This window comes from Anguilla rostrata, chromosome 16 (genome assembly GCF_018555375.3).
Source record: "Anguilla rostrata isolate EN2019 chromosome 16, ASM1855537v3, whole genome shotgun sequence".
NCBI lineage: Eukaryota > Metazoa > Chordata > Actinopteri > Anguilliformes > Anguillidae > Anguilla > Anguilla rostrata.
In genome coordinates this window covers 7,464,334-7,490,344 of record NC_057948.1, presented here as the reverse complement: position 1 = coordinate 7,490,344, position 26,011 = coordinate 7,464,334, and the positions used below count along the sequence as shown (strand labels likewise).

The 26,011-nt window shown below is 44.7% G+C and overlaps 1 protein-coding gene and 1 long non-coding RNA gene across 3 annotated transcripts in view; one reads left to right on the top strand and one right to left on the bottom strand.

Moving 5' to 3' along the window:
• The window catches only part of LOC135241520 (doublecortin domain-containing protein 1-like), a 130,693-nt gene that overhangs the window by 35,311 nt on the left and 69,371 nt on the right, over positions 1-26,011 (top strand). For both annotated transcript variants that reach the window (XM_064312000.1, XM_064312001.1), the window contains exons 9-10: positions 21,245-21,337; positions 22,836-23,006. In XM_064312000.1, the coding sequence (XP_064168070.1) occupies positions 21,245-21,337; positions 22,836-23,006 (264 nt within the window). The remainder of the gene's footprint in view (positions 1-21,244; positions 21,338-22,835; positions 23,007-26,011) is intronic.
• The window catches only part of LOC135241525 (uncharacterized), a 32,034-nt gene that overhangs the window by 5,373 nt on the left and 650 nt on the right, over positions 1-26,011 (bottom strand). The gene's annotated exons all lie outside the window — the stretch shown is intronic.

The following is a 26,011-nucleotide window of genomic DNA, read 5'->3' as shown; positions in this document are numbered from 1 at the left end:
CCAGGCCCTCTCCCCGACTCCTCCCGCAATTCGCGCCCAATTACGAGCACTGCGCCTCCCCCGCTTTCGCTGACACCTGTCACCACGCCTGCCCCGCCTCTAGGGGAGGGCCCCGGTTCCTGCACCTCCTCGACAGGGGGTACCGTAAGCGTCTGGTTAATGGTCTGGGGGGAGGGGGGGGGGGAGGCAGGGCATCTGAGGCAGGGCGGCCGGGGAGAGAGATGAGGGAAGGAGGCTTAATTCGATTGGGAAATGCAAGATCTTCGCCTTGCACTTCCTGGTAGCAGTGTCGATACAGGCGGGGAGGGGAGACTGTGTGGTGCGCTACGCAGGGTGGCCTACTGCCGACGCAACTGATTCCCTACCATGCCATTGCCAAGTAGACCGTATCAGCATGTATTTTTGTTACTTTTTGGTTGTCAAGTGAAACTGTGTTATGCCATCGGAAAATCTTTAAATCATTCAAATCTGTCTTACCTCACATATTTAGCAAAAAAGGAAAAATATTAGATTAATATTTAAGACTTATTTGTTGATTTTCATAGTGTTGTGATCCCATCTGTTCCCCCCCCAGTCTGAATAATGTGAATAAATAAAAAAAATTTATTTAAAAAAAAAAAAAAAAAAAAAAAAGGTCAGATGTGTGTGACGAATGGCAACCCGACTAGAAGCTGTCAAGCCAGGGGAACAAAACAATGTCAGCCCCTATAGTTTTGGAAGGGTCCTACCAGTTGCCTTCAAAGCACCGTAAGCTAAAGCTGAGATAATGCCGAACCTGTGCCGGTGTACAACCCCAGGAGAGCCGAGTGTGCCCGTGGCTGGGTGCGGCCCCCTTTTCATTTCGGCAAGGATTTGCTTACAGCAGGTCAACGGCAGAGCCTCCAGAAGGGTCCTGCTCTGTGGCGCTCTCTCCGCAGAGCGGGACGCAAAAGCGACGGCTTCTAATCGAGGCTTAGCGCACGCAGCGGAGAGGGGAGAAACTGGCCCGCCGCTCTGCGGTCTCCGTCGCGCGACATGAGTGCGCGCGGCTCACGTCCCAGGGTGTGAAATAACAGGGCCGGTCCTCGGATTTTTACCGCCCATTTCATCCCCAGCTGTAGGCCGCAAGCAAAATTATATCGTCTTAAATGACGAGGCTTGGGACCGTCGTGCCTCAAGTGGAGCCCTCACTGCGGACCTAAGTGTACTCCGCTGCCGCACGGGCTTGCAGGAAACGACCTCGTCTGTGGGATTCTCCTTCCTGTTTTTTATTCATTGTATTCCGTTTTCAAGCTATAAATAATACCGGAAGATTTCGGGTGTTGTTCGTTTTATCATTATGAAAATTTGTAGCCAGAAACAGCACGAGGACATTAAAGCACTTAAAAAAAAAAAAAAAGAATAAAAAAGGCTTCTTCTGTTAGGTGGCTCATCCGGTCAAGGCACTGTTCTGGTGCGTGGACGGGCCCCAAGATCTCGTTCCCACAACGTGACGTTCGTTCAAATGGCGATTACGCCATCCAGGAATGGGACGGCTCAGTTGGTTAGAGGTCAGTATTTCATTGCTCTCTGGTGACCCCTGTTGGTAGATTGTGTGCCGGTGGACTGCTTGCTGATGTGTCACGTGAAATATCTTCCTCTGACTCAGCCCTGTGTGACCTCGGCTGAGGGCTGCAATGTGAAAAGAAGCAGGCTGGCGACACCACGTGTCTTGGAGGAGAATTGCAGCATGATCCCCAAACATTAAAAAAAATAAAATAAATAAATAAATAAAGATTTCCACAGTTACGGTCATGTGGCTGTGGTGTAATTATGGCAGTGGTAATCATGACAGCCACGGCTGCGGTAGCACTTGACTTGCTGATTTGATTGGAGATTGGTAGGCTTTAAAAGCCAAACAAAACCTCAAACAGAAAGCATTACGTTACACTACAGGTATGCAGCAGATGCTCTTATCCAAATGTATCCATTTTATACAGCTGGATATATACTGAAGCAATGCAGGTTAAGTACCTTGCTAGAGGGTACAACGGCAGTGTACCTACACAGGAATCAAACCTGTGACCTTGGTTGCAAGCCCAGTTCCTTACCCACTGTGCTACACTGCCGGCCGGCACGTGTTACCGGGGCTAACACTGGGTCGGCCCCCGGCCCTCATCACACGGCTGTGTCAGGCACCGTGCGATCAGGAGGAGGCTCCAAAAACAGGAAGACTACAGACTGTCACGGAGACCGTGGAGCCGTTACGGAAGCGTCACAGGGCGTCACCGTCGGGGATGGTTTAAACGATTTAGGGCTTTGCGCTGGCGATCAGCAGTAGCGCCGGCTCAAACTGAGCTCCATCCAGACCGCTCACGAGCGAGCCGCCCCCAGCGCGCCGGACGAGAAACGGCTGAGAAAGAAGCCGACTCGATTACGTTAAGGAAAAAATACAAACGGTGTCGTAAACGCCGCGGCGGCTTCCGATTAAAGCGCTGCTGTAAGGGCGTGAGAGCTGGGGGGCGGGGGGTGTGAATCGCTCGCCGTTGTTCTATGAAGGTTGCCGTTCGACGCAAACGAGGGCCGTTCCCTGGCCCATGCGTGCCTCCCGGTCTGAGGTCGACGCGAGAGTTTGATGAAAGGCCGGTTTCGCTTTCCCTGACATCCAATTTAACAAACACCGGTTAGGGTCCCCTGTTGTCCCCCCGAAAAATGACACGGGGAAAGACGGGTGCCTTCTGCTCCTTGTCGCGTCCCGTTACCGCCGACCTGTTCGACGGCACCCGGGGGAATCGGGGCACCGCACGCCGCCCCCCCGTCTGCGTAACGCGGCCGGACGGCTCTGGTGAGGGCACGCCTCGCCCAAACACCGCTTTTAGGGGCTTTTTTTTTTTAAGGTCTTTTAACAAAAGTTTAAAAAAAAATGTAACACGCTTTTTTGCTTCCATTGTGCACCAAGTGCAGCTGAAATTCTCTCTTTTTTCTTTTTATAAAAAATTGAAATCGTTTTTTGCGCACCTTGGCAGAACTACGAAATAGCGGCGAAATTTGATTTGTTCATGAGATCGTCGTTTGTGAGTCGCTGCTAAGAGGACGAGGATCATTTTGGCCAGGTTCCCCTTCAAAAAGAGAAGCGAGGCTTTCCTCCTAGATAAATAAAAGTGGGGGGAAAAAAACTGTGATAACGGTATCATTTTACAAAATAATGTAATAATGTTTTTTAGTTTTTTCCAGCTGTAACGATGTCACCGTTTGTACAGGGAGCTGTGGGTTCCTTCGTTCTCAGAAGTGGGGGGGGGAAGGATGTCTGGGTTTTTAATGCCACAGAGCTATTGTGACCAGAGTAATGCATCTCAGCGAAATATAATTAATATTACAATTACAGTGCAGCTGGGGCGCAGCGTGCTACTGTAGGTGTCGACAGCAGACGAGCTGGAGGCCATTTTACGTAGCTGCCCTCCCTACACACAACAATGCTGAGCACGCTACCGCAGAACGCAGAAAACACCGTTACATAACGTCACCACAATCTGTCATTGCAACTGCCAATACTGCTACTTCTCATTTCACTACCACCATTACAATCAGTGGTAATATAATAATGATGATAATAATAATAATAATAATAATAATAATAATAATCCTCACCATCATCATATGACAGTCATTTTCTGTACAATTTTATGTATGTGCATTATATTTAAGCAGTTGAAAACTAAGGTAGTTTTTAATTCTGTACACTTCAAAACATTCTGCATAAACATGGTATTAAAATGGCTTTAATATTAATATTAATAACTCGGAAAATAGACACACATCCATAATTACCGTATGTTTTATGTCGGAGGACAAAGAGGACACTTGTAAATTACTATAATGAGAACCAGGGAATTTTGTACCAATAAATTCTGTAATGCTTATTTACTGAACCATAATCTTTGGATGAAAACTAATTACAGGCGTATTCCTGCCTTGTTTATTCCCAGCTAATTTTACCCTTATTTCCTAACTAAATAGTTCAGTGCTGTTTAAGTTCAAAATAAATCTCTCATTATTTTGACAGTCTGCCTGACCAAATGTTTTTAATGATTGTAGGCATCTAAAAATGGTAGTTTGCCATCCTAATCAGGGAATTCACAAGCACTTTCATGAACATTTTTTCTCCCTTAATAAATTACCAATTTTAGAGATGTTCATCAACTTTGATGACTTCTTAATCTCATTTTGGAATGCTATATATTTTTTTTTTTACTTTGTTATTTTTAAAAAGCTTATTAATATTTGTAACAGCTTAATGGTACTTATTTTAATCTTAATCTTATTTTAAGAGAATATGACAAAAGGCATGCCTGCATTAAGTATGTCTGCATTACTACTGTATCATTAGAGTATATAGTTATTCAATAATGCAATGTCGCTTTGGCAGTCTGATGACATTATTTGGCGACCATGCCCAAAATAAGATATGCCTCAGAGCTTTTATCTCCACACAAACAAAGGTGTTTTTGACTCGTAAAACACTGCTTGAAGACCCATAATCCTTTTTTCTGTGTTTCCTCAGTACCCAATTTAAATATATTAAATTCAAGTCAATTGTGATCCTTCTACGCCGTGACATTCCCCTATGCACCGCTCTACCTTTCCTTAAAGTTTACTGTCGGCGGAGGACATCAATGTGTTTCCCGTTTCCCATTCCCCCTACCCCCCACCGCCCCACCCCCCACCCCCGGTGAGACAGACGCAAAAGCCGAAAGCAGCCAGCGATTGCGTTCCGAGGTCGTACTTTTGGCTAGAACAAGTTTTCGGGGGAAATTGTTTTGTCAGACCAGACGATGTCTGTGTGCGTCAGACACAACAACGCAGCTTTGGGGAAACAAACAGGGTTGCGCAGAATTGAAGCAAGGCATCCCTTTGAATAAGTCCTTCATCTGGTGCTTAGAAAAACAGTTTAACTACTTCAGTCACACCTGGGCAGGAGGCTGTAGTATGCGAGTGCGCTAGCACAGTCCCTGGGGGCTGGCAGTGCTGTGGTAGTACCTTTTGCCCAAACGGCATCTCATTAAGGAGTCAGAGTGCCAGTTCCAACCACATAAAATAAGGAAAACAGCAATCATTTCTCATAAAAAGATCTGACAAATTAAATAAATATAACCACATGCTTATTTTATGGTCTTTTCCTTTATAATTTACATTTTATTTTCATGTAGTTAGAAGAAGGGTTTTGGACTTTAACTTAAAATAAACAAAAAATAATAACGCCTGCAGAGCTAGGCAATCGTTTAGGTAAACTGATGGCCAAGGCTAGCTCTGCTAGCTGTCCCAGCACAGGTGACCCAGAAAAGGTGTATTGGGATGGCAGATATACCATCCCACCAAGTTATGGCTTGGTGGGGCGGCTTGCCCCATACCTATGCAGCACCGAGAGTTTGGCACTTCAGGGGTCCCTACAGAAATATTTGGACACGCGATACCCATGGCTAAAATAGCTAGGCTTCCCAAAGTGCTTGCAACTAGTCCACCATTGATCTGACAACTAGAGCAAAGAAAATCTCAAAAAAAAAGTATTGAAGACCAGTAGAGTTTCTCGCTAAATCAGCTGGTGCCATGAGGAGTGTCGTGAGAGATGGTAGGATCAGCAATGAATGTGGATATGCAGTTTCGTCCTTTTAATCCCAACAGGACGGGTGTTGTCACACCCTGATTGGACAAGAGAAAATGCACCACAGCTGCACTCAATGACTAATTAACAGCCAGTCTCCAAGACCCTGATCAACAGCTGATCCACATAGCCCTATACTCAACTACCAATCTCGAACCGTGCGACTATGAAATTAAGAAGAAATATCCAACTAAGCGAAAACTAAATAACAAGCACTGAAGAAAACTAACTAGCAAGCACCACAGGTTATACCAGTGGTGACCAACCCTGTACCTGGAGACCTACCATCCTGTAGGTTTTCATTTCCACCCTAAATTGGCACACCTGACTCTACTAATTAGCAACTCGACAATGTCTGTTAGGGTTTTTAGGGTTTGAGTGAACACCTACAGGACGGTAGATCTCCAGGAACAGGATTGGTTACCACTGGGTTGTACAGTACTGTGCAAATGTCTGAGACCAACCTTTCTTTCATATACTCTCCAGTGAAAACAGCAATTAAGTGCAAGTTATTTATTTTTAGCAAACATATATTAAACACACAAACACAAAATTACACAAAAACCTCCACAACCACAAACAATATCAAATCTTTGACCTTCTGTTGATGCTAAAACATTCCAAGTTGACTCGTCTTCTGAAAATTACAACACATTTTCAGAAGAGGTTTAAACTCCTGTTACTGACCAGAGCCTCCAGTAGTTTAGAATGTAAGAGTCAACAATAACACCCGAGATAGGAATCGCCGATTTCCTAACAGGCCACCTTGTTCCCAGGGCTTCATCTGGGTCCTGGCCACAGACACCAGCAGAACATGTGGCCTTCCAGGACTGAATTTTGAGATATCTGCCACAGCATGAGGTAGCACAAGCATGGCTGTGTGGCATGGAGGAGAGGAACCAGGTTCATAATTGGTGGGTTTATTGATAAAATCCCATTTGTGCCACCACTGTCATCTTTAATCAAAGTGCTTCACACCTGAATTGTTTAATTAAAAATCCTGCTGTATAAATAGCTGATAGTATAATCAATATATGAAACAAAAAATGACCCTGGATGGGTGTGTCCACTCAGAAAATGAATCTTGTGATGTACTATTTGCCAGCTCTACCTCCACATTTCACTGCTTGTCTGTAAGTGTCGAAGATTTTTTTACATCGATATAATTTAGCCATTCCTTTGCTGGGGTGACTTAAATATAAAAAGAACACCGCTGTCATTTAGGAAACCACAAGTCTTCTGTCACTTGAATTTTTTTTTTTTTTTTTTTTTAAACACGCATACCCAGATGGTTGGCTGTCGCTCCGGGGCCTGACAGAGCTGGCAGCCGACCAACTGGGTCGCCAATGCGAGAACTGGATTCATCTGTGCCGTTCAGCTGGGTCTGCTTCCCTATACGTTACACATGCATCCGCGTCGAGCGGGCTGTGCACTTGCGCCTCTGGCGACCACGCGCACTTTCATTTTCCTCATCCTTGTCCAACAACGGAGCGAGCTGGCCTGGGCTTGGCTAGCTAGAACTTTTATAACTGTCGAGGGTCGGGGAAGAGAACATTCTGGACATGCCTCCGTCTCCATTTTGTTCTTTTAGAACAATAAAGCGGGAAGGGGTGACAGCCCTAATACAGTGTCCCTCTGACTTTCTCCACAGAGACAAGATGACTCCTGTAATTACCTTAACGTGAAGTGTGACTGACAACAGGGGAAAGAAGCCAGTCCTTCAGACATCTCCGGCCTAATGTTACATGAGTTTGGTTGGGTGGAGTTAGGTGGGGGATGCTGAGGACTGGGCGGAAGTTCAGTGGCAAGTGCTACATCTTTTCTCAGTGACATTATGTAGTTTGTTTTGTTCTTTCAGAGTTCAGTGGTAAATTTTCCTAAAGTGTACTTTAAATCCCATTAGTTTTACAGTGAAAATGACTGTTAGATATATAAGTCCATTGTAGCCTGTGCTACAAGAAGGTTTTGAAGGAAGATGGCATGGATGATGCTTTTGTAACCCTAAAAATGCATTGTGAATGAAAGCAATCAACCACTGTAATTACAATAACAGCTGTCATGCCAAGAAATTCATTCATGTTCGCAAGAAGAACAAATCTATTGATTTGGTGACGCCAGGACCTTTCCTTTAGCGCCACCATCAGGCTAAACCTTCAATTTGTGATCAAGATATCTCAAAAAGCAATGGTCGGATTGCCATGAAATTTTCTGTGAACATTCAACACCCAAGAGGAAGAAACTTATTTTGGTTACCCAATGACTTTTCCTCTAGCGCCACCATCAGGCCACCACCAAAAAGTAATGACTGGACTGCCAAAACATTTGCTGGGCACATTCATGTGAGGGGACACTGCTGTGTCTCGTCGGAGGTCTGCACTCCACTGAGTGCATTCTTTTTAGTTCTATCAGGATTAGGAACAATATACTTCAAAAATGTAAAGCTCACTTGTGCAATAAAGTAATTGAATGCTAATCGCAAAACATTTCATTTTTTGAAACGCCAACCCTAAATTTTGTGAATGTTTTCTTGAATTTTTCCCTTGCATTGTCAACATTTTTCCAAAAAAATATAATTAAGTGTGTGTATAGTTTTTTTTTTTCCACTTAAGGTTTTCTTTAGCTGGCGATGCAATTATTTGCAGATGCACGCTGGACTCATTGCCGCTGGTTAAATGGCATGGAAAGGCACGCGTCGAGAGAGCGGAGAGACGGCACAAAGCCATAAAGAGAGCGCCCTGGCCTGGCTCATTGCATGAGGGAGTGAGGACGCATTAATGATATGTAAAGGAGGAGTGGGCCCGTAGTCCCACCCCGAGGTTCGCTAACCTTGCTCGTTTGCGCTTGACCTGGCCGCCAACGCTCAGGCTTTTGTGTACACAATGGGAACCCCTGAAGTGTGAAGAAGAAACATTAATATTTCCCAGCGGGGGGAAGTCCAATTTGGGTGCCACGCATTATCCCTGCCATTTTCCCCTCCTCCCCTGCAATTTGGTCCGTTTCTTTATTTTCATATCATAACGTGCAACCAGAGACCCGTATTCATAATTAGCACTGTTTTCACCTGAGACCTGCTTGCTGTTTTTAAACAAAGGGGGGGAAGAAAGGACCATTTTAACTTCTCGTGGGCAAGCGGTCGCCGTGAATAGTTACCCGCGACGTGATTGTTACCGGCGGCAGACCGCTGCGTTTGTAATTAGAGATTAGACGTCGGGTGATGGACAGAGTGCAAAAAACGGCTCTTTCGCGTACGCGAGCTCCATAATTGTGTTTTTGCACTGTTGTTCTGCTCCGGAGGTTTCTGGCGAGGAGAGGAGCGCCCGGAGAAAAGGGAAGGAACGAAAGGGCCGCTGCACGTACCTCGGCCTCAACGTTTTAAGGGCCGACGAGTTAAACAGGAACACGTGAAACGGGGCCCGGGGGCAGAACAATGAGGAGGACGCGATCTGCTCTTGAATGACTGGCGTTTAACGCGCTGGATATTAGCGTGCCGACGGACGTGGAACGGACACGGCGCCTTTGACCTTTGGATCACGGCGCATCGTTCCTTCCAGGGAACAGGATTCACAGACACCCTCTGGGGGTGGAACGTCTCTGGCAAAGCTAAAAACGTATTACAATATTTTCTTGAGCACAAGAGGCTGTCAAAATAAATACAGGTAATGAGCTATATTGTATGCTCTTAAAAATGTGACAATTGCAGTTGCCCAGAGAACAAAAATGGTTGAACACATTTTAAAACACGTCATGATTTTTCACACTGTCATTTTCAGTACCCTCCCTTTGCAAGGAGAACACAACTGAGTCAACTTCTCTAGTGTTTTTTATGAGATTGGGGAACATATTCGGGGGAGGGGTCTTTGACCATTCCCATATACAGAATCCTTCAAGGTCCTTCAGATCCCTCAGTGTGCGCTTGTGGACTGCCCTCTTCAGTTCAAACCAGAAAATTTCAATCCGCTTCAAGTCTCAAGACTGGCCGTTGCAATTTTTTATTGGCAGATTTTCAGGTTGTCTTGCTGAAAAATCCATGTTCAAGTTTGAACTTCCTGGCCGGGGGAATACCACGTTTTGCCAAAATGTCTCCGTACATGCTGGAGTTCATGATTCCATTGACCTTAACAAGAGCCCCAGGACCTGTAGATTCAAAGCAACACCATAAGATCCACCATCATATTTCACCATAGGTATGGATGTTCTTTTCAGTACAGGGGCCCTTATTCTGACGCCAAAAAATGCTGATGGGCCAGGCCAAGGAGTCTAGGTTCCAATCAAAGTTCAGCATTGGAATACCTACTGTGAAATGTATGGTAATGGGCCTTTGAGATTATGGTGACACATTTTGTTGGCACATTTTGACATAAAGGAATTCTAAATTCTGTGCTTCATTCTGCATTTCAATTCTAAAGACTGAAATGCAGAATAAAGTAATAGAGCGCCATGGATTAAATGGTAATCAAACGTCGCTGTCAATTTAAAGGAAAAAAAGATTGAACGGCCTCCACTGTAAAGTGTGGAAACCCTAAGCCAGAGCCAGCCGCTGGCATAAACACTATACAGTTCAAAAACAACGAAAAAGTCAAACTTTTAGTCTTATATTTAGACTTAAAAATTGTATTCCACACTTTTTCAATAAATAAGACAAAAACGACTCCCATTGAGGTGAGAGAGTTTGACGCATTTCAAGATTTGCCAATAGGGTTTGAAAAATTCAGTAACTTAAAACAAGCTAATATTTTCTACTTGAGAAAAAAAAAAGGATTTAAAGTCACGATAAGACTAAAACACTTGTTAAGACAGAGCTTTTTTGCAGTGTGTAGTCACGACCATCCCTGGGCCACACAATTCAAGGTTTTTTTTTTTTTTGGAACACTTTTTTTTTGGGGGGGGGTGGGTGGGCGCAACAGAATTCTTGTTTAGGGCCACCGAAACCCTAGGGTTGCCCTGAGCCCCCAAATCCCCCTGCCCCGGCTCTGAGGCTGATATCAAAGCCCTGGGCCGGGGAGTGCGGGCGGAGGGCGGAGGAGGGGTCTCGCCGAGGGGATTAACGGCTCCCGGGGAGCGGAGAGGGACGTTGAGTGAACACCTGCCATGGTGTCAATAGAGAGGCTGTGAACCCCAATCAGCCTCAGCGTGCGGAGCCCGAGCCAGGGGGGGGGGGGCGGAGCCTGGCCCCATTTACGCCGCAGCCGCCGCTGTCGGACCCCGGCGTGCCCTGGATCAAACCTGCAGCGCCGGGGCCAATTTGCAATTTACGCTCGTGTGCGCACACAACCCCGTGCCACACCGAGGCCCCAGTGCCAAGGTCGCATGTTTGGGCTGGTGTTTCTGCCGCGTTTTTGTTTGCTATTATGTGATGTCCTTGGTGAGTGTGTGCGTGTGTGTGTGTGTATGTGTGTGACCGTGCATGGGTGTATATGGGCATGTGTGTCTGTGCACCAGTGTGCTTTTATGTGTATGTGCACATGCATGTGCATGTGTCTTTATAAGTGTACCCATATATGGGTGGGTGCTCACATTCACGTGTATGCACTTGTGCTTGCGCCTGTGTGTGTGCGTGTGCATGTGTGTGTTTGTGCACATGCGCTTGTATGTGTGCTTGCGTGTTTGTGTGTGTGTGCGCGCGGATACATGTATGCGTGTGTGTGCATGTGTGTTTTTGTGCGTGAATTTATGCTTCTGGGTGTGTACGTGTGCATGTGTGTGGTGGAGTGGATTGGTAGATGGGTTTATTTGAAGATGTTGATCAATACAGGCTTTAGTGTTCCAAGTGCTCTTCATTTTATTGCTCAGGCTATCAGGTGCTGATTGGGGTTATTGGTATTGATATTTTGCCCATTTCTATTCATCTATGTCATTTTGACTTGTCATCAGCTTCACACACTGCAAAGACTGTAACAATGCTAATACAATGAAAGCTACTGGCTAAATTCCAGATTTTTCTTTTTTTTGTTGCTTTCACGGTGCATGAAAATTATGAACATTACGCCTAATTGAAGTAAAAATGCTTTTTGCAGATCCCTTTCAGGGTTTTGGCCTTTGCCTCATGTAATTACTTTCAACAATGCATTCACTCCAAAATAATCCCTGTCAAACTGACCCCTTTTAAAGGATCATATTAATTGTTCCTTGAGATAAATACCCATACCTGAATACATAATTTTTTTTAAAAACTTGTATATGGGATCTGCCTTTTGTTGGGAATATCTTAGCTTTTCCCGTTTGCCACTTTAGCAGCCTGTCAAGTGGTCCCAACACCCCCCCCCCCACCCCCTTGGCACAATCGGTGCGTCCCTAAGAAGGCCTGACAGATCCACAAAGGAGGCCTCTGTTCTGGGCTGTTTCCTACGCCGTCTTTTTGTCGCCCAAGCAGTCCTTTAAATGGCTCCCTCTGGCCGAACGCGTGCCTCGGTTCTTGCTCGTCGCCCTCTCGACGGGCAGGAAGTCCAGCGACGCGCCCTCCTCAGCCTCGCCGTACGCCTAACGAGCGAGGCTAACGGGCGCTTGACTGCACGTATGCGATCGGCACCGTCACGCGACAGGCGAAGGGCCGGGGAGCCCTAATGGTCGCGGTCACAAATCACGAAGAGGGCCTTTATCGTTATTTTACATTGCATTTATTTAGCAGACGCTTTTATCCAAAGCGACATACAAAAGTGCATATCATGGTCATTGGGACAACTACAAAACACAGGTTAGATAAGGTACAATACTCATTTCATACAGCTATTTATAGCAAAGAACACAGTTCAGTTCACGCAGTGAACACTATTCTGACGGGGAAATTACTGTCATCGGTTAAAGTTTGCTCAAAGAATCCTACCAATGGTGAACTCATCGGCGAAGAAAACAGTTCTATAATAAGCAGAGGGAAAGCTTTGTAACATTAGAATCTTCCGGTGTGTTAGAGCAGGGTTTCTTGGGCTGAGGTGGGTAGAGCCCTGAGGGTCCTTTGTCCTTTCTTTATCCAGTATCCTTTCTTCTGACCGTTACACCCTGTTCCAACAGAAGCTCTGATGGTTTGGTCAGGTGAGACCAATAGTCAGCTTTTTGGCCACACACACTAGTGTTCGTTTGGAAGAAGGACGCTTGTGTTGGCCTCACACCGATGGTGAAATATGGTGGTGGAACCTGATTATTTAGCATTCACTGTTCCTGGGGCTCTTGTAAATTGCCATGGTGTCATGCAGTCCAGCAAGTACAGAGACATTTTGGCAAAAAAACCCCCAGTATTTCCCCCGCCAGGAAGCTCAAACTTGGCTGCAAATGGACGTTTCAGCAAGACAATGATCCTAAGCATACCTCAAAATTCACCAAGAAATGGTGAACCGACTATAAAATTATAGCCTCGCAATGGCCATCTCAGTCTGCAGTCTTGAAACCGATCAAAAAAACGTGTGGTTTGAATTGCTTGAAGAGGGCAGTCCACAAGCACAGACCTGGTTCTCAAGGATCCCCATCCCCAGCAATCTCACTAAACACTAAGATGATGACCCGGAGTAGTGTTTCCTTGCGGAAGGAAGTATTGAAATCAGGGGTGTGAAAAACTGACTTGCTAAATAAAACCACTTTTCTCTGAGCAATTCTAATTTTCACATTTTTATGATCAACATAGCTCATTACCTGTATTTATTTTGACAGCCTGTTTTGCTCAATGAAATATTTTTATACATTTTAGCTTTGCCAGAGTCACTCTACTCCCATAGAACAATATAATTTTCTTGAGCAAATAATATCGTTCATAACCTATATCGTTTACTGTATACAGGCTTCTCTGCTCATATTTATGAGGGATGTGACTAACTTTGGTGAGGGTGTATATGCAACCTGTTCCTGAATTCCACGGAGCTTTACTTCACTTTAATCAACTTGAATTTGAATGGAGGATTATACTGTGCAAGAAAAAAGTGTATTCAATGCTACTACTCAGATCATCCAACCAAAAATTGCATCTAGCAACACATTTACTACCGAGTTATCAGTTTGTTTTCTTAACACACACACTGCAACGCTTATGCCAACTTGACCAACTGAGGTAAATTAACTTACTCAGTGGGAAAGAGGTTGTGACCCCCACCCCAAGATTTGAAGCTTTGTCTCAGCTCTCATTGGGGATCCATTGATTAAACCTCACGTGACCTTGGAACACCAGCCAGATAAAAGCTAACTGCGAAAACAGTCAAAGACTCCCATGATCCGAGAGCGTCATAAAAAGCGAAGCTCTTGATCTCCGCATGCTACAGTTCATGCAGAGGCCCACCACAAGAATGCAGTGGCAGCAGGCATGTTTGACGCAGACAGGCTTTCCCTCGGTAAAAGGTGCGAGAGCGTAAAGCCTCTTCTTATCGAGGCCGGCGCAGTCCGATCGATGGCCCACACAAACCAGCGCACGCTGTGCTTTGCAGCAGGCCGCGCGAGGCTACTCGCCCTCACTCCAGGGTACGATCGCTCAGAGCCCTCCTGGCATCGGGGGTGCAAACCCTTCGCCCCTGTCCGCCATTCTGCATCGCTTCAAAAAAAAAAAATATATACATTTTCCCCACATGAAATGAGCTTTTATTCATTCTGTCATGTGCCTTATGCACTCCGACCGGACCGTGGGGGCATGACTCCGTGATGAAGTGGACGTGACTGGGGGCCCAGGGTCTCCCGGAGACGGATCTGCTGAGACAGAATCATACACCACGGAGGAGGGGGGGAGGAGGAGGAACCCCCGAGCCGGAATGTCTTGCACGTCTGCATGGTTAGGTGCTGCCAGCTTTCGCATGGCAAAGACAGATGTCATTCATAACAAAGAAGGAGCTGTTGTTTGCAGTGTTACCGATTGCCCTTACGGATCGGAAATCATGTCGACTGTTATTTAAAAGAAAATTCACAGCACAAGTAGTTTTAAATATGGTCTGTTTTTGTGTCTACAATTGGTTTTGAAACATGACTAATTCAATTTTCTTACAATTTGTGCAAAAATTGTTTGAGCCAATTTGTATGAACAGAGTTGCTTTATGGAAGCACGGAAGGACAAAAATGGAGGACATTTTGTCTACTACAAAAATAAAACACACACATTGGTCCTCATATATTCTCTGCATGTTACTTTTAGTTTTAAGTTTTCACGTTTTTTTGCCATTTGTTTTAGAAATTAATTCCAGCTACCCTGGGTTCAAAGAAAGGCAGGGGCAACCGACAGTCATTACTAAACAGACTATTAAGGTGATAGGCAGGTGATAGAAGCTCATCACAGTGTCATCCTAATTACACTGTCTGTGAGCAGTGGTCTGTATTTGTTATGGTCTAATTAAGAGTCCCATTATTGTGGAGTGTTGCCTTCTGCAATGTTTTGACAGAGGCTGTTAGTCTCCTAATCATTTATTGTGGCATCGCACGCGTAAAGGACTTTTCAAATGCGATTTCTGGACTCTTCGCACATATATCGATTTCTCGGGAGTCCCTTTTTGCTTCAGTTGATCCCTTTGTTTTCGTTTGTTTACTAAATCTGCCTGCGCCTTTTGGCCGGAGGCCCAGAGCGGCGCCGATCGCGGGGCCTTTGTCATCGCCCCTCGGCGACGACCGGTCGCTTCAAAACGCCGTTTCTCCTCCCGACGTAAAAATGACAGGAATATCGACGGGGACCTTAAAACGTGAAAGCCTTATCATAACCTGCCAACTTTGGCAGCCTCGCGCGGACCAATTTTCACCCGTTCCCTCCCTCCACCCCGGGCCCGCAAAACAAACGGCGGGCGCCGATACAGTAAGCCGCGTTAGGATCAAGGCCCGCGAGTCAGAGGCCACTGATTGCGCTCATCTCGCAAAGAAAGGCTCTCTCCCCGACAACACAATCAATCCAGTGTTGCGTATTGATTCGGCGCCATCGCAGTCGCGTCTAATAAGCGGGGGGGGGGAGAGGGGTGAAGGCCCCGCCGTTTTTCGCCGGGGCTGGAATTACCTTTCGATTTGCCGGGGCCCCATTTTGTCTCGGCACCTTTCGTCCTGATCAATACCGCATCATCCAGGGCTGGTAATTAGCCTCTCCTCCCCCCTCCCCACCCCCACCACACCCCAACCACACCGCCCCATACCCCCAACCACACCCCCCCCCCCAACAATGATCTGCACTGACCGCCGGGGGACTAAAGAAAGGTCATGCAAAAAAAAAAAAAATCAGCCGCCCGAGCTGGAGGTGACGGGCGAAGAAAGGGATCGCCCTGCATCCGCGGAGTACTTAGCTGGGTTTTTAATTACTGTAATTTTCCGCGGGAGTCGGGAGAGTGAGCTGATGAAGCGAGGCACTTTCCTCCCCGCTGCTCCTGATGAGGCTTGATAGGCCCTCCGAAAATTACGCATTGACTCGGCCGTTTGATTTCCCCCAGTGTTTAGTGCTAATAACCTGTAGGGCCCCCCCGTTCCTCCTGCCCTCCCCTCTCCTTCCTACCCGCTATCCTAACCCCCCCTCGCCCTAACCCCCTCTACCTCGCCGTCCTGGTGTCAGTGCAGTAATTACACTGTGTGAAATCTCTACCGCAATCACAGCTGTCTGGCCCTCGCCTCGCGGGCCGGGTCAGCTGGGGCACCGGCTTGGCACAGAGCTGCTGTCGCCCTCTGACGACCCACTGGAGGGAAGGCCTCTCTCTCTTTCACCCCTCTCTCCTTCTCTCTCTTTCACCCCTCTCCCTCTCTCTCTTTCCCCCCTCTCTCTTTCACCCCTCTCTCTCTCCCTCCTTCTCTCTCTTTCACCCCTCTCTCTTTCTCCTTCTCTCTTTCACCCCTCTCCCTCTCTCTTTCTCCTTCTCTCTCTTTCACCCACTCTCTCCTTCTCTCTCTTTCACCCCTCTCCCTTTCTCCTTCTCTCTTTCACCTGTCTATCTCTCTCTCCTTCTCTCTTTCACCCCTCTCCCTCTTTCTCTTGCTTTCACCCCTCTCTCTCACCTTCACTCTCTTTTACCCATCTTTCTTTCTTTCTCTTTCTCTCTCTATCTCTCCTTCTCTTTCATCCCCTCTCTCTCCCTTTCTGTCTCCTGTCTCTCACCCCTCCCCTCCCCTCTCTTTCTTTCTCTCTCCTTCTCTCTGTCTCACCCTTCTCCCTCTCTCTCAGTCTTGTTTTGTACCTTGTTGGATCATCTAATGACACTTGATAGCCAATAATCTGCCCGTTCAAAACTGTGCAGATGGATTTTATTCTGTCTCTAGTTTCATTTTGACGGCGCGTTTACTTTTCAGATTCTTTTTCTCAGAATGCGCAGCACAAAGCAGCAGCTTTTCCTGGCGCCGACGCTTCGACGAATATAACTTCTGCGAAATACGACAAAAGGAGGGCTGGGTTAAAGCCGAATCGTCACAATGGGGCTCGGAGAAAGCGCGCTCTCCGGCGCTCGGCTCAGTCCGCCTGTCCGCTCCTTTATTCAGAGGAAGACGATCCCGGGCATTAAATCCCCACTGCGGTGATGTTACAAGAGCAGCCTGAAGTGGGCAAGATGAGATGGGTAATTCCAGCACTGACCCCCCCCCCGCTCACCACTTTGTCCCTTTAAAACCACGTCTCTGCCTCCTGACCACCCGAACTGAAGTAGTCAGAAAGTGCCTGCTGGATTCAATTTTCCTGCCCGTGATTGGATTAGTGTTGGGCGTTGGTCCTTGAACCCAGGTCAGGTCTTTGTGGACACTGTTAAGCCTGATTTATACTTCGTCGCACGGCCCTTTCAACAAGCGCTGTATGACAAAAACGACGTATTTTCAACTGAATAAAGTGTCGCACGACTACAGTTTTGCTATGTAAAGGAAAACGTCATGCTTCTTTGCACAGTGTGATTGGACAGCCAGATAGAACACCAAAATTCATGGACGGGGTCGAGGAAAAACCGTTGGAATAAATAATAAAGTATTGTACGTATGACGTATGGACAGATGCGGTTCATTGAACTCGTTAGCCTTCATCCTAAAATAGTTGAAATGCCCGTCTTCATCCAGCGTGTAAACGCATCTGCTTAACTAGGCTGGAAAATATTCACCTTGTTTTTCCCTCGTTTGGTTTATGCGACTGATGGAACACCTTTTTCCCGTTCATGTCATTTTTTATTTTTTTAAACAAAAGTACATTTGAAATTTCTTCCTCCTCTATTTCTCAATAATTTCACTGGGCACCCTCCTCCTCCTCCTCCTCCTCCCCCCCAACAGAACCTTCCCCGCAGGCCTTCGCCGAAGTATAAACGCGAAACGTCGTGCGACGCTTTCATTTTTGTCTCAGGACACTTGTTGAAAGGGTCATGCGACAAAGTATAAATCAGGCTTTAGCCTGAAATTCTCATTGTTGGAGGACGGCTTGTTCACTCCACTCGAAGGACCCCGCAAGTTCATGGAAGGACATCCTGGGATGTCACTACTGGACGTTCGTAACTGATCGCAGACCAGTGATCTGGACACCCCCACTGCTAGAGGACTGCATCTCCATCGCCAACAGACTCTGTTCCCACAAGTGTACTTTGTTGGAGGGCACTGTCAGGTTTTTGGTCCTTATCTTTATTTCTTGCTCAACATCTACAGCGCCACTGTCAAAAGACCCTTTGGGTAAACAGGATCCTCAGACAGCGCTATTGCATTTTGGTCGCTGATCCTTGATAGACTAGAACCTGCTGACCACGCAGTACAATTTTCAGCGCTGCAAAAACCAAAAAATAAGTCCATCTCAGCAAGCATTTTACTCTTACATTTACTTATTTCTATTACCTTTTTGCTAAATAAGACAAAAAGATTGCCAGTGAGGTGAGACAGTTCTACTCCTTAAAACAAGTTCTCAAGTAGTACTTGAGAACAAAATAAGATTTAAAGTCTCATCACAAGACTAAAACCTGTTAAGACTTATTTGCATTGACCATCTAATCGACTGTTACAAAGTCTGTATGGTTCCTACTGGATTAAAGTTTGGTTAACACTGGACATTTCACTATCCAAAGAAGGATTTCTCTCCCAGTCTCCTCCCAGATCTTCAGGATCAGAATCATTATTGCTGTGATGTGGCCATGTCCAGAGATGAAGGCTTGTAAGGAGTAGGACTCCTCTGTCTTTCTAGTGCTTCGTGCTACGGGTTCTCTGATACTGTATCAGTAACGCCCTGTAGGGGTCCTACAAAGTTTGAGTGGGACAGCAGTGATGCCCATTTAATGGAGGGCACAGTTTCTCAGGGGCCAAGGGGGGAAGGACTCAAACTCAAAAATCTACTGGCCTGCTGGAATAAGTACTCCATGCAGTCGTTTTGGGCCACAACCATCCGAGGGCTATGTTCGAGCACTTTCGGACCACAGTTCTTGTTCAGGACTCCAAACCCCTAGGACCGGGTCTGCCTGTCAGAACAGTGTCCTCAGGGCTGTAGCCTAACTTGGATTTCTGTCGCCTGAGTGACAAGGCAGGGACCTCATAATGTACACAATACAAGAAAACGTTTAGTGTAAAATCAACTTTGATTACAGTGTAATTAACTCGAAAAGAGGACATTTTAACTACATGTACTTATAAACTGGGTTATTTAACAGTGAGAATAAAACAGCTGAGTCGAGATTATAAAACTCATTTTATACTACATGGTAAAAGACATAAAAGACATAGTCATTCAACTAGTTAAATTCTTATGAAAGTGTTGCAGCATTACCTAGAGACTAAAATGTATCAAATTAATTTAGTCAAAGTGACAAAGAAACAAACTGACTATTATGAATGGTTTGTGATAAAAATCACAGAAATCAAAAGCCAGAAGAGTACAACTTAGATACAGTAACCCGTTTTTTCACACCCATCGCTTCTACACATTCTAAAATTGAGCGATTCAGAAACAATTACATAATTATCATTATTTTACAAAAGTGCACATCATTTACAAATACAAACATCTAAAAGGAATGTGCCCATTTCTCCAGCAACTCACTACGGTGAGTTTGTGGGATTTAGGACATCACCGAAGGAGGGGGAAGAGAAACAAAAAAAGGGATTTTTTTTAGCCAGGGCTTAGGACGTTAAAAAGGTCCTGTGAGAGAACAGGGTGCATTACTGCAAAAAAACAAGGAAATACACTGAAGCTTAATCTCAGCACTAGGGCCTCCTATCTCCAGAGTTTGCCCCGTGTTGATCAGTTTGGGAAAACGTCCCTCTCCGCTCTTTCCTAGCACTGTGACCACCCCAGCGGTCTCCATGGTGAGCATTCTGACTCCCTCCTGCTCGGAGCAGGTCTGCAGAGAGCAACCCTGCCCCTGAGCAACAATGGCCCTCCAATGAGTTATTGACTTGTTTATATATGCCACTCTTTTCAGCTTCTAAACGGGACTCCCACTGTCTAGATGAATGATTGATTTTATTCAGCAGAGAGGGGGAGAGAGAGAGAGAGAGAGAGAGAGAGAGAGAGAGAGAGAGAGACTCCACTTTAAGCCCCTTTCCCTGACTGTTCTCTCTATGGCTCTTGGATTTAATCAAATATAACGCAGGATACTGCATTGCATTTTTTTACAAAGAAAAAGAGAGCCAAAATGCAGGAAAATATATATACTGTATTCTATAAAAGCAGATATTCCAAGGTCTTTTTTTAACAATTACATCAGGTGATGACCCAGACTTGAACCACAACAAAATAATTGCTCCTGTTTCTTTGAGCCAATCGTCTTTGGTGTCTGACGTCGGTGTTGTTTATAGATCATAATATTTACACAGTGATTGGTAGCACTGGGAGACTCAAAGAGAAAGCGCTTAATTTGAATGAAAAGTTAAAATGAGATGTCACGCTCTGGATAGCTTTTTTAAGATGATGCATTTGATTTGTTTTCTGTGCGTGTCATCTTTGTATCATAGCCCATTAAAACTCTGGAACATCAAAAAACTTACTGCGTGTGGTTAAAAGAAAGAAGGCTAGTAGTATTATGCTCTGTATAAAGACGTCCATTCCAAATTAGTTTGTGATACGTTACCTCCTCTACCGCAAGCTGTCAACGGTAAGCTAGAATTATATGGCTACATATTTCATGCCCGCCACTGCAACGTTACTATAATGCGATTACCGTCTTGAACGTTAATAGGTTGTTAATGTTTGTCAAGCGAGATGTCTTAAGTAAAAAAATCAAGTTTAAAAAAAAATAGTTATTTTTTTATCAGAACGCAAGTGAAGTAGTGTAAAGCGCAGATTTTGAAATGTCCTGCGTTCCAAAGACGCAGCATTCCATGGGCTGGCGTTACCACTGTAACAGTCTGTACATATTTCTGTTTGGAACAGTTGTCAGCATTTGTCATTTCGTTCAGTCATGTAATTAGCTTTAGGAAGAGGAAGAGATTAAGCTGTTGAAATTGAAACTACAACTTGAGGTCAACAGTGCTTAGAATTTCCTGCACTGAACAAAAATATTTAGCAATTACATTTTATTACTTACACTTCTGTCAATAGAATGTCACACTAAAACAAATACAGATATTTGTATCATTTATAAAGGAAATGGCTGTGATCCAATAATACCGCACAGTAAATATGTGGAACGTAATACAACGGCTTCTGGTTCATAAATGTTCTGGCCAATACGGCAGAAAAGCACATCCTCTGTCAAAGTGTGTTCCTAGCGGTTACACTGTGTTTGAACCATTTAAAATAGTGTTTTATTCCTCCTTCAGGTGAACTTCGCTCTTGAAAACAACCGTGAGAAAGTCTGGAAGAAGGAGATTCTCTCCATGACAGTGAAGGAGCTTTATGAGGCCAGGGAAAAGGTGAGTCGTGTGTGCTACAGCATGTAAATATTTTTTTATTGTTGCGAGGTCTCAATTTTCTCATATACATTATCATATACATTCTTCTGAACCACCTCTGCATTGCTTTTTATTTACTGTTACACTGCTTTGTATTTTATGTTAGGTCCCCCATCCAAAAGAGATTTTGATCTCAATGGGGTTTTCCTGGTTAAATAAAGGTTAAAAATAAAAAAGTGCTCCCTAAAGGGATACTGCTTGGATTTGATTTGAGAGAGAATTTGATTTTGTTTGATTCTGAGTGCTGCTCTGTGGTGTGTGTGCGTGGACTGACAAGACATGGGGGGGGGGGGCGTACAGGCTCCCTCTAAACACAGGCCTTGGCCTGCTTGTTTCCAGCTCAGTGACCTCACAAACACTCTCTCTCTCTTACACACTCACACACACACACACAATGCAACTGGAAACACAAACAGCCACGTCAAAGTCATTTGCTTTGTCTTCGAAAAACTGTTTATCAAAACAGCGTGATAACGCTACTAAATGAAACTAACAAAACAGAGAAAAACACATACGAGAGTGTTTAATGATGTCATACACCCTATGCTAAATCTAGGTCTGACTCTCCAATTTTATTGAGGCATGCATAATAGCCTCTTGAGATCTGGCAGAAAAATGTGTGTGACATAGGCTAATACATGACAAAAACATTTTCAAAAATATTACTTATTTTATTTTTATTGAATGTAGAATTGTAGTGTAGGATTCAGCATAGTAGGATATATGGTTCTTGAGATTAAGACCAGAGACCCATGCCCCCAACGGGAGACAGAAATGAATTGCCGGGTCTTAGGCTACGATAAACCATAATATCATAATATCCATTCAGCAGATGCTTTTTAGCACAGTTAAAGGATTTTAAATATGAATAATTTCTTACTGGGAGTAATAACAGTCATTAGCATGGACCACATGATAACGGTAAGTTCCTTGAGCTATGACATAATGTAAAAATAACCATGTGTGTGCATTTCCATTAAGATAAGGAGGTCAGAAAATAGAGGTACTGGTCATGTATTTAAGGCATAGCTGGGTAGCGGTAGGCTACTTAAACGGCATCGGTATCCCCACCATGCTACGTGAAAGAGAGGAGGTGCGGGAGCCTGAGGGGGGGGCGGGGGGGGGAATAAGCACTCCTGCGCTGATTTATTGGGACGTTTCCAATTTCGCCGGCCTCGCGGTGTCACCGCTGTCCTAACAGCCTTCCCGGCTGTGAAGATGAACTCCTCATCGGTCCCGCCACCGTCCGTCAGGACCAGGACGGCCCGAGGCGGCGGCCAGAATAAAGCTGCCCGACTACCCCCCGCCATGCTGCAAGTGCCCCCCACCCCAACCCGGCCTGCACCGATACATGGAGGGGCAACCCCATCCCACCCCCCACCCCCAAAATGTTGTTGCGGGTATAAGACTAATAGGTGCGAGAGAGCCGATTACGCTCCCTTTACTTAACCCCCGGCAGGCGCGGAGTCAGGTGGAGGAGCTGAGGGCCTCCCTCCGGAAGCACCGGGCCCAGCTCGCCGCCCTGGGCCCTCTGATTCGGGCCGAGGAGGAGCGCCCCGGCGGGTACGTGTCCCAGCACGTCCGCCCCCTGCAGGGCGGACCCCCCCTCCCGCAGGGCCTGCAGCTCAAGGTGAACCTCCCGCTGACGCCTTTCCATTCCCAGAACGTGGCCCCAAATTACAGGGTAAACGCCCCTGAAACCTTCCCAGCTTGGTTCATGAAAGAATTTTACCTATGGATGGTCCTTCATGGTAATTTTATTGGGAAAGTTGGCAACCTGGAATTTCAATTTGGAAGAGTTCTCAAATTTTAATTCTGCTTAATGACTAACTTACGGCCATCAGGAGTTAAATATTACGTAACATGCCTGCAACATGTAAATTCTGCCAGACCTATCTGGGGAACATCCTTGTTATGAAATAACCTCCCAAACGAATGGGAATCTTACCAGAATATTTCCTTATGTTCTCTGTTCATTTCGTGTTAGCTGGGTTGATGCCCTCAGACACAGTTCTCATTCGTTCTGTAGTGGCCGACAGAGAAACTCCAGTATTTCCACTTGCCCTTGCAGTCTGGTGTTGCACAGAAAACTCGCGGAAACCTTTTGACATTTGTCATACTTGGAGTATGCAAACTGCCCCATGCACATGCTATCATGGACACGTCTGAATTAGGACACACCTAGAAAGGGAGTTACCTGTAACTACACCACAGCTTGTTAGTTTAGAGTCTGTATCTCAACTGGCAGTGGCCATTTATTTTTTATGTGAAAGGTAGAATGAAATATTTGAAGTTAATTTCCTCTCGAAACGTTCATTTGCTCATCTACATTCTCAAGCTGGCTAGGAAAGATAACGTGTGATAATAGCGAACACTTTAGATTTAATTGCAACAGATTATTGCTTTAAGGTAATTAATTTACTATTGTGCTCACTACATTGGAACCATGGCTGTTGGGAAATTGCACAGGATAGTTGGACAGTCCTGGATAGTTTTATGACATTGGTTTGACAATCTTGTTCAATGTACAGAATATTATTTTCTCAGCAAGAAAACTTACAGTGCAGTCATTTGGCAGACACTTAGACAAAGTGAGTTACAAAAAAAAGCATTTCACATAGTAAGAAAGCACCAGTAAAGATAAAGACATGGAAACGTGCTGCCATTAAGGTGCGTGCCTGAAGAACTATGAGCTATAGGGAGAAAATGGCTAGTTGAACAGAAACACTGATAATATGAGTGTTTAATATGACTGTGTTTACGCATTCACATAAAACAGTCAGGGAATATGCCCTCCTGATTGGTTGGCCGGGGGGATGGTTGTTCCACCATTGGGGGGCAGACAGACACAGTAAATCAATGATATATTTCTATCCGCTTCTGTCTTACACCAGAAAACGATGTCAGCTAGTTCTATCAGCAAACATATGGCTTAGCTATGCCCAGAAGTCCTCAATAATAATAATAGTATTTTCAAAGAAATTACGAAAAATCGTTAACAACGTTTCGTTAGGTGCAGCGTATTTTACTGCTACCACAGAGTGAATGCGTAAGTGAATGTGATGATAACAAACCTTCGATTACGCTGACTAATGAAATGCTATTCCAAAAGCAAAATTAGACGTTATACATCGTTAGAAAGCTTATACTCTCACCTACTGAATAAATGGATTGTCAATTAAGCCAAACTGTACTAAAAAGGGCAACAACGCTGTAAACAACACGTGTGGTATTACGCACAGCTATTTTGGAAGGTACCCAGGCAAATGTGCCCCCTCTAAAGCCGTTTGTCCGTTCTGGGCTACTGTAGAAACATGGCGGTGCAACATGGCGGCCTCCGTGGAAGAGGACCTGCTCCCTATGTAGATATAAAGGGCTCATTCTAAGGTAACGAAAACACAACAATTCTTATTTTCATGGGATTATACACTAATTAAAACATACTTATGAATATTATATTCCATTTCTGCCAAGTCCGTTCCGCTAGATGCCACTAAATTCTACACACTGCACCTTTAAAGGGATGCTGGCAAATTATCAGTACATGTGATGGAAGAGTGCGCTGCTGAATGCAGTGCATGGTTACAATTCAATTAAACGGGAATCCTTTCAACCAAAACATGCCATAAGACCTAGTATTGCTTTTTTATGTGTATTCCCCCCCAAATAAGTTCACTATTAAAAGTTAAGATTTTTATATTGAAATTGTGCAAAATTGCCAAAATTCCCGAGCTTAACTTCCCTTCCAAAATTTCCGGAAATTTACCAGAAATATTCCGACCCTTTGCAACCCTAATCTTAAATTACTATTTGCATTGACTTTTTCTAGCTTGCTCAACTTCAAAAAATTTTTTTTTTTTTTTTTTTTAAACAGATACTGGGTAAGAATTTGTTGTGAACACAAAAGTAAATAAATTATGTTTACTAATTCCAATTCCTTAGATTAAGAAGTACAACTAATCTAAACTGAAGAAATATGAGTTTTGCCAATGGTTTTTCATTTGTTCAGTCAAAAACAAGCTAAGAAATGTATGTATCTGTAACTATAATGATCTTTCCCAATGACGTCTGAATATGGGGTGAATACAAAATTTGCAATGAAAATAGTTATGAAGAGGCTACATTGTAGCACCTGACACAAAATTTAGTTACTGCAACAGTTACAGAAATCACATTTCAAACTCCCCCACATTCAAATTCGATGTCATGCAAGAGAAATGAGAACACACGTATTATGCATCGAAAATGGTTGAGGAGCTCCCATAAGTTATAACATGTAAAGTGGTTTGGGTGATAGCTAATTAAAAAGCTTTTTTTTTTTTTTTTTTTTTAAGCATCTTCTATCAATGCGACCAAAGCTTGAAAAGGTTAGCTATGTAGCTGGTAATCTCTAAAATAAAACAGCTAGTTAGCTAGGGAACTAGCAAAACGCTCACAATTTTGCTGGACTAGCTGAATCATTTCGCTAACAAGCTAACTTTAGCTAGCTTGAGATTTTACTTATGTCAGCAGAGCTGGCTTAATGAGCAAACTAACAAGCAATGCAACACTGGCTTACAATCCATACTGTCATACATGTTCAAGTAGTTCGTACTAGCTAATGTTATGAGTTAAACTTTTTGGCTGGACGTGTGT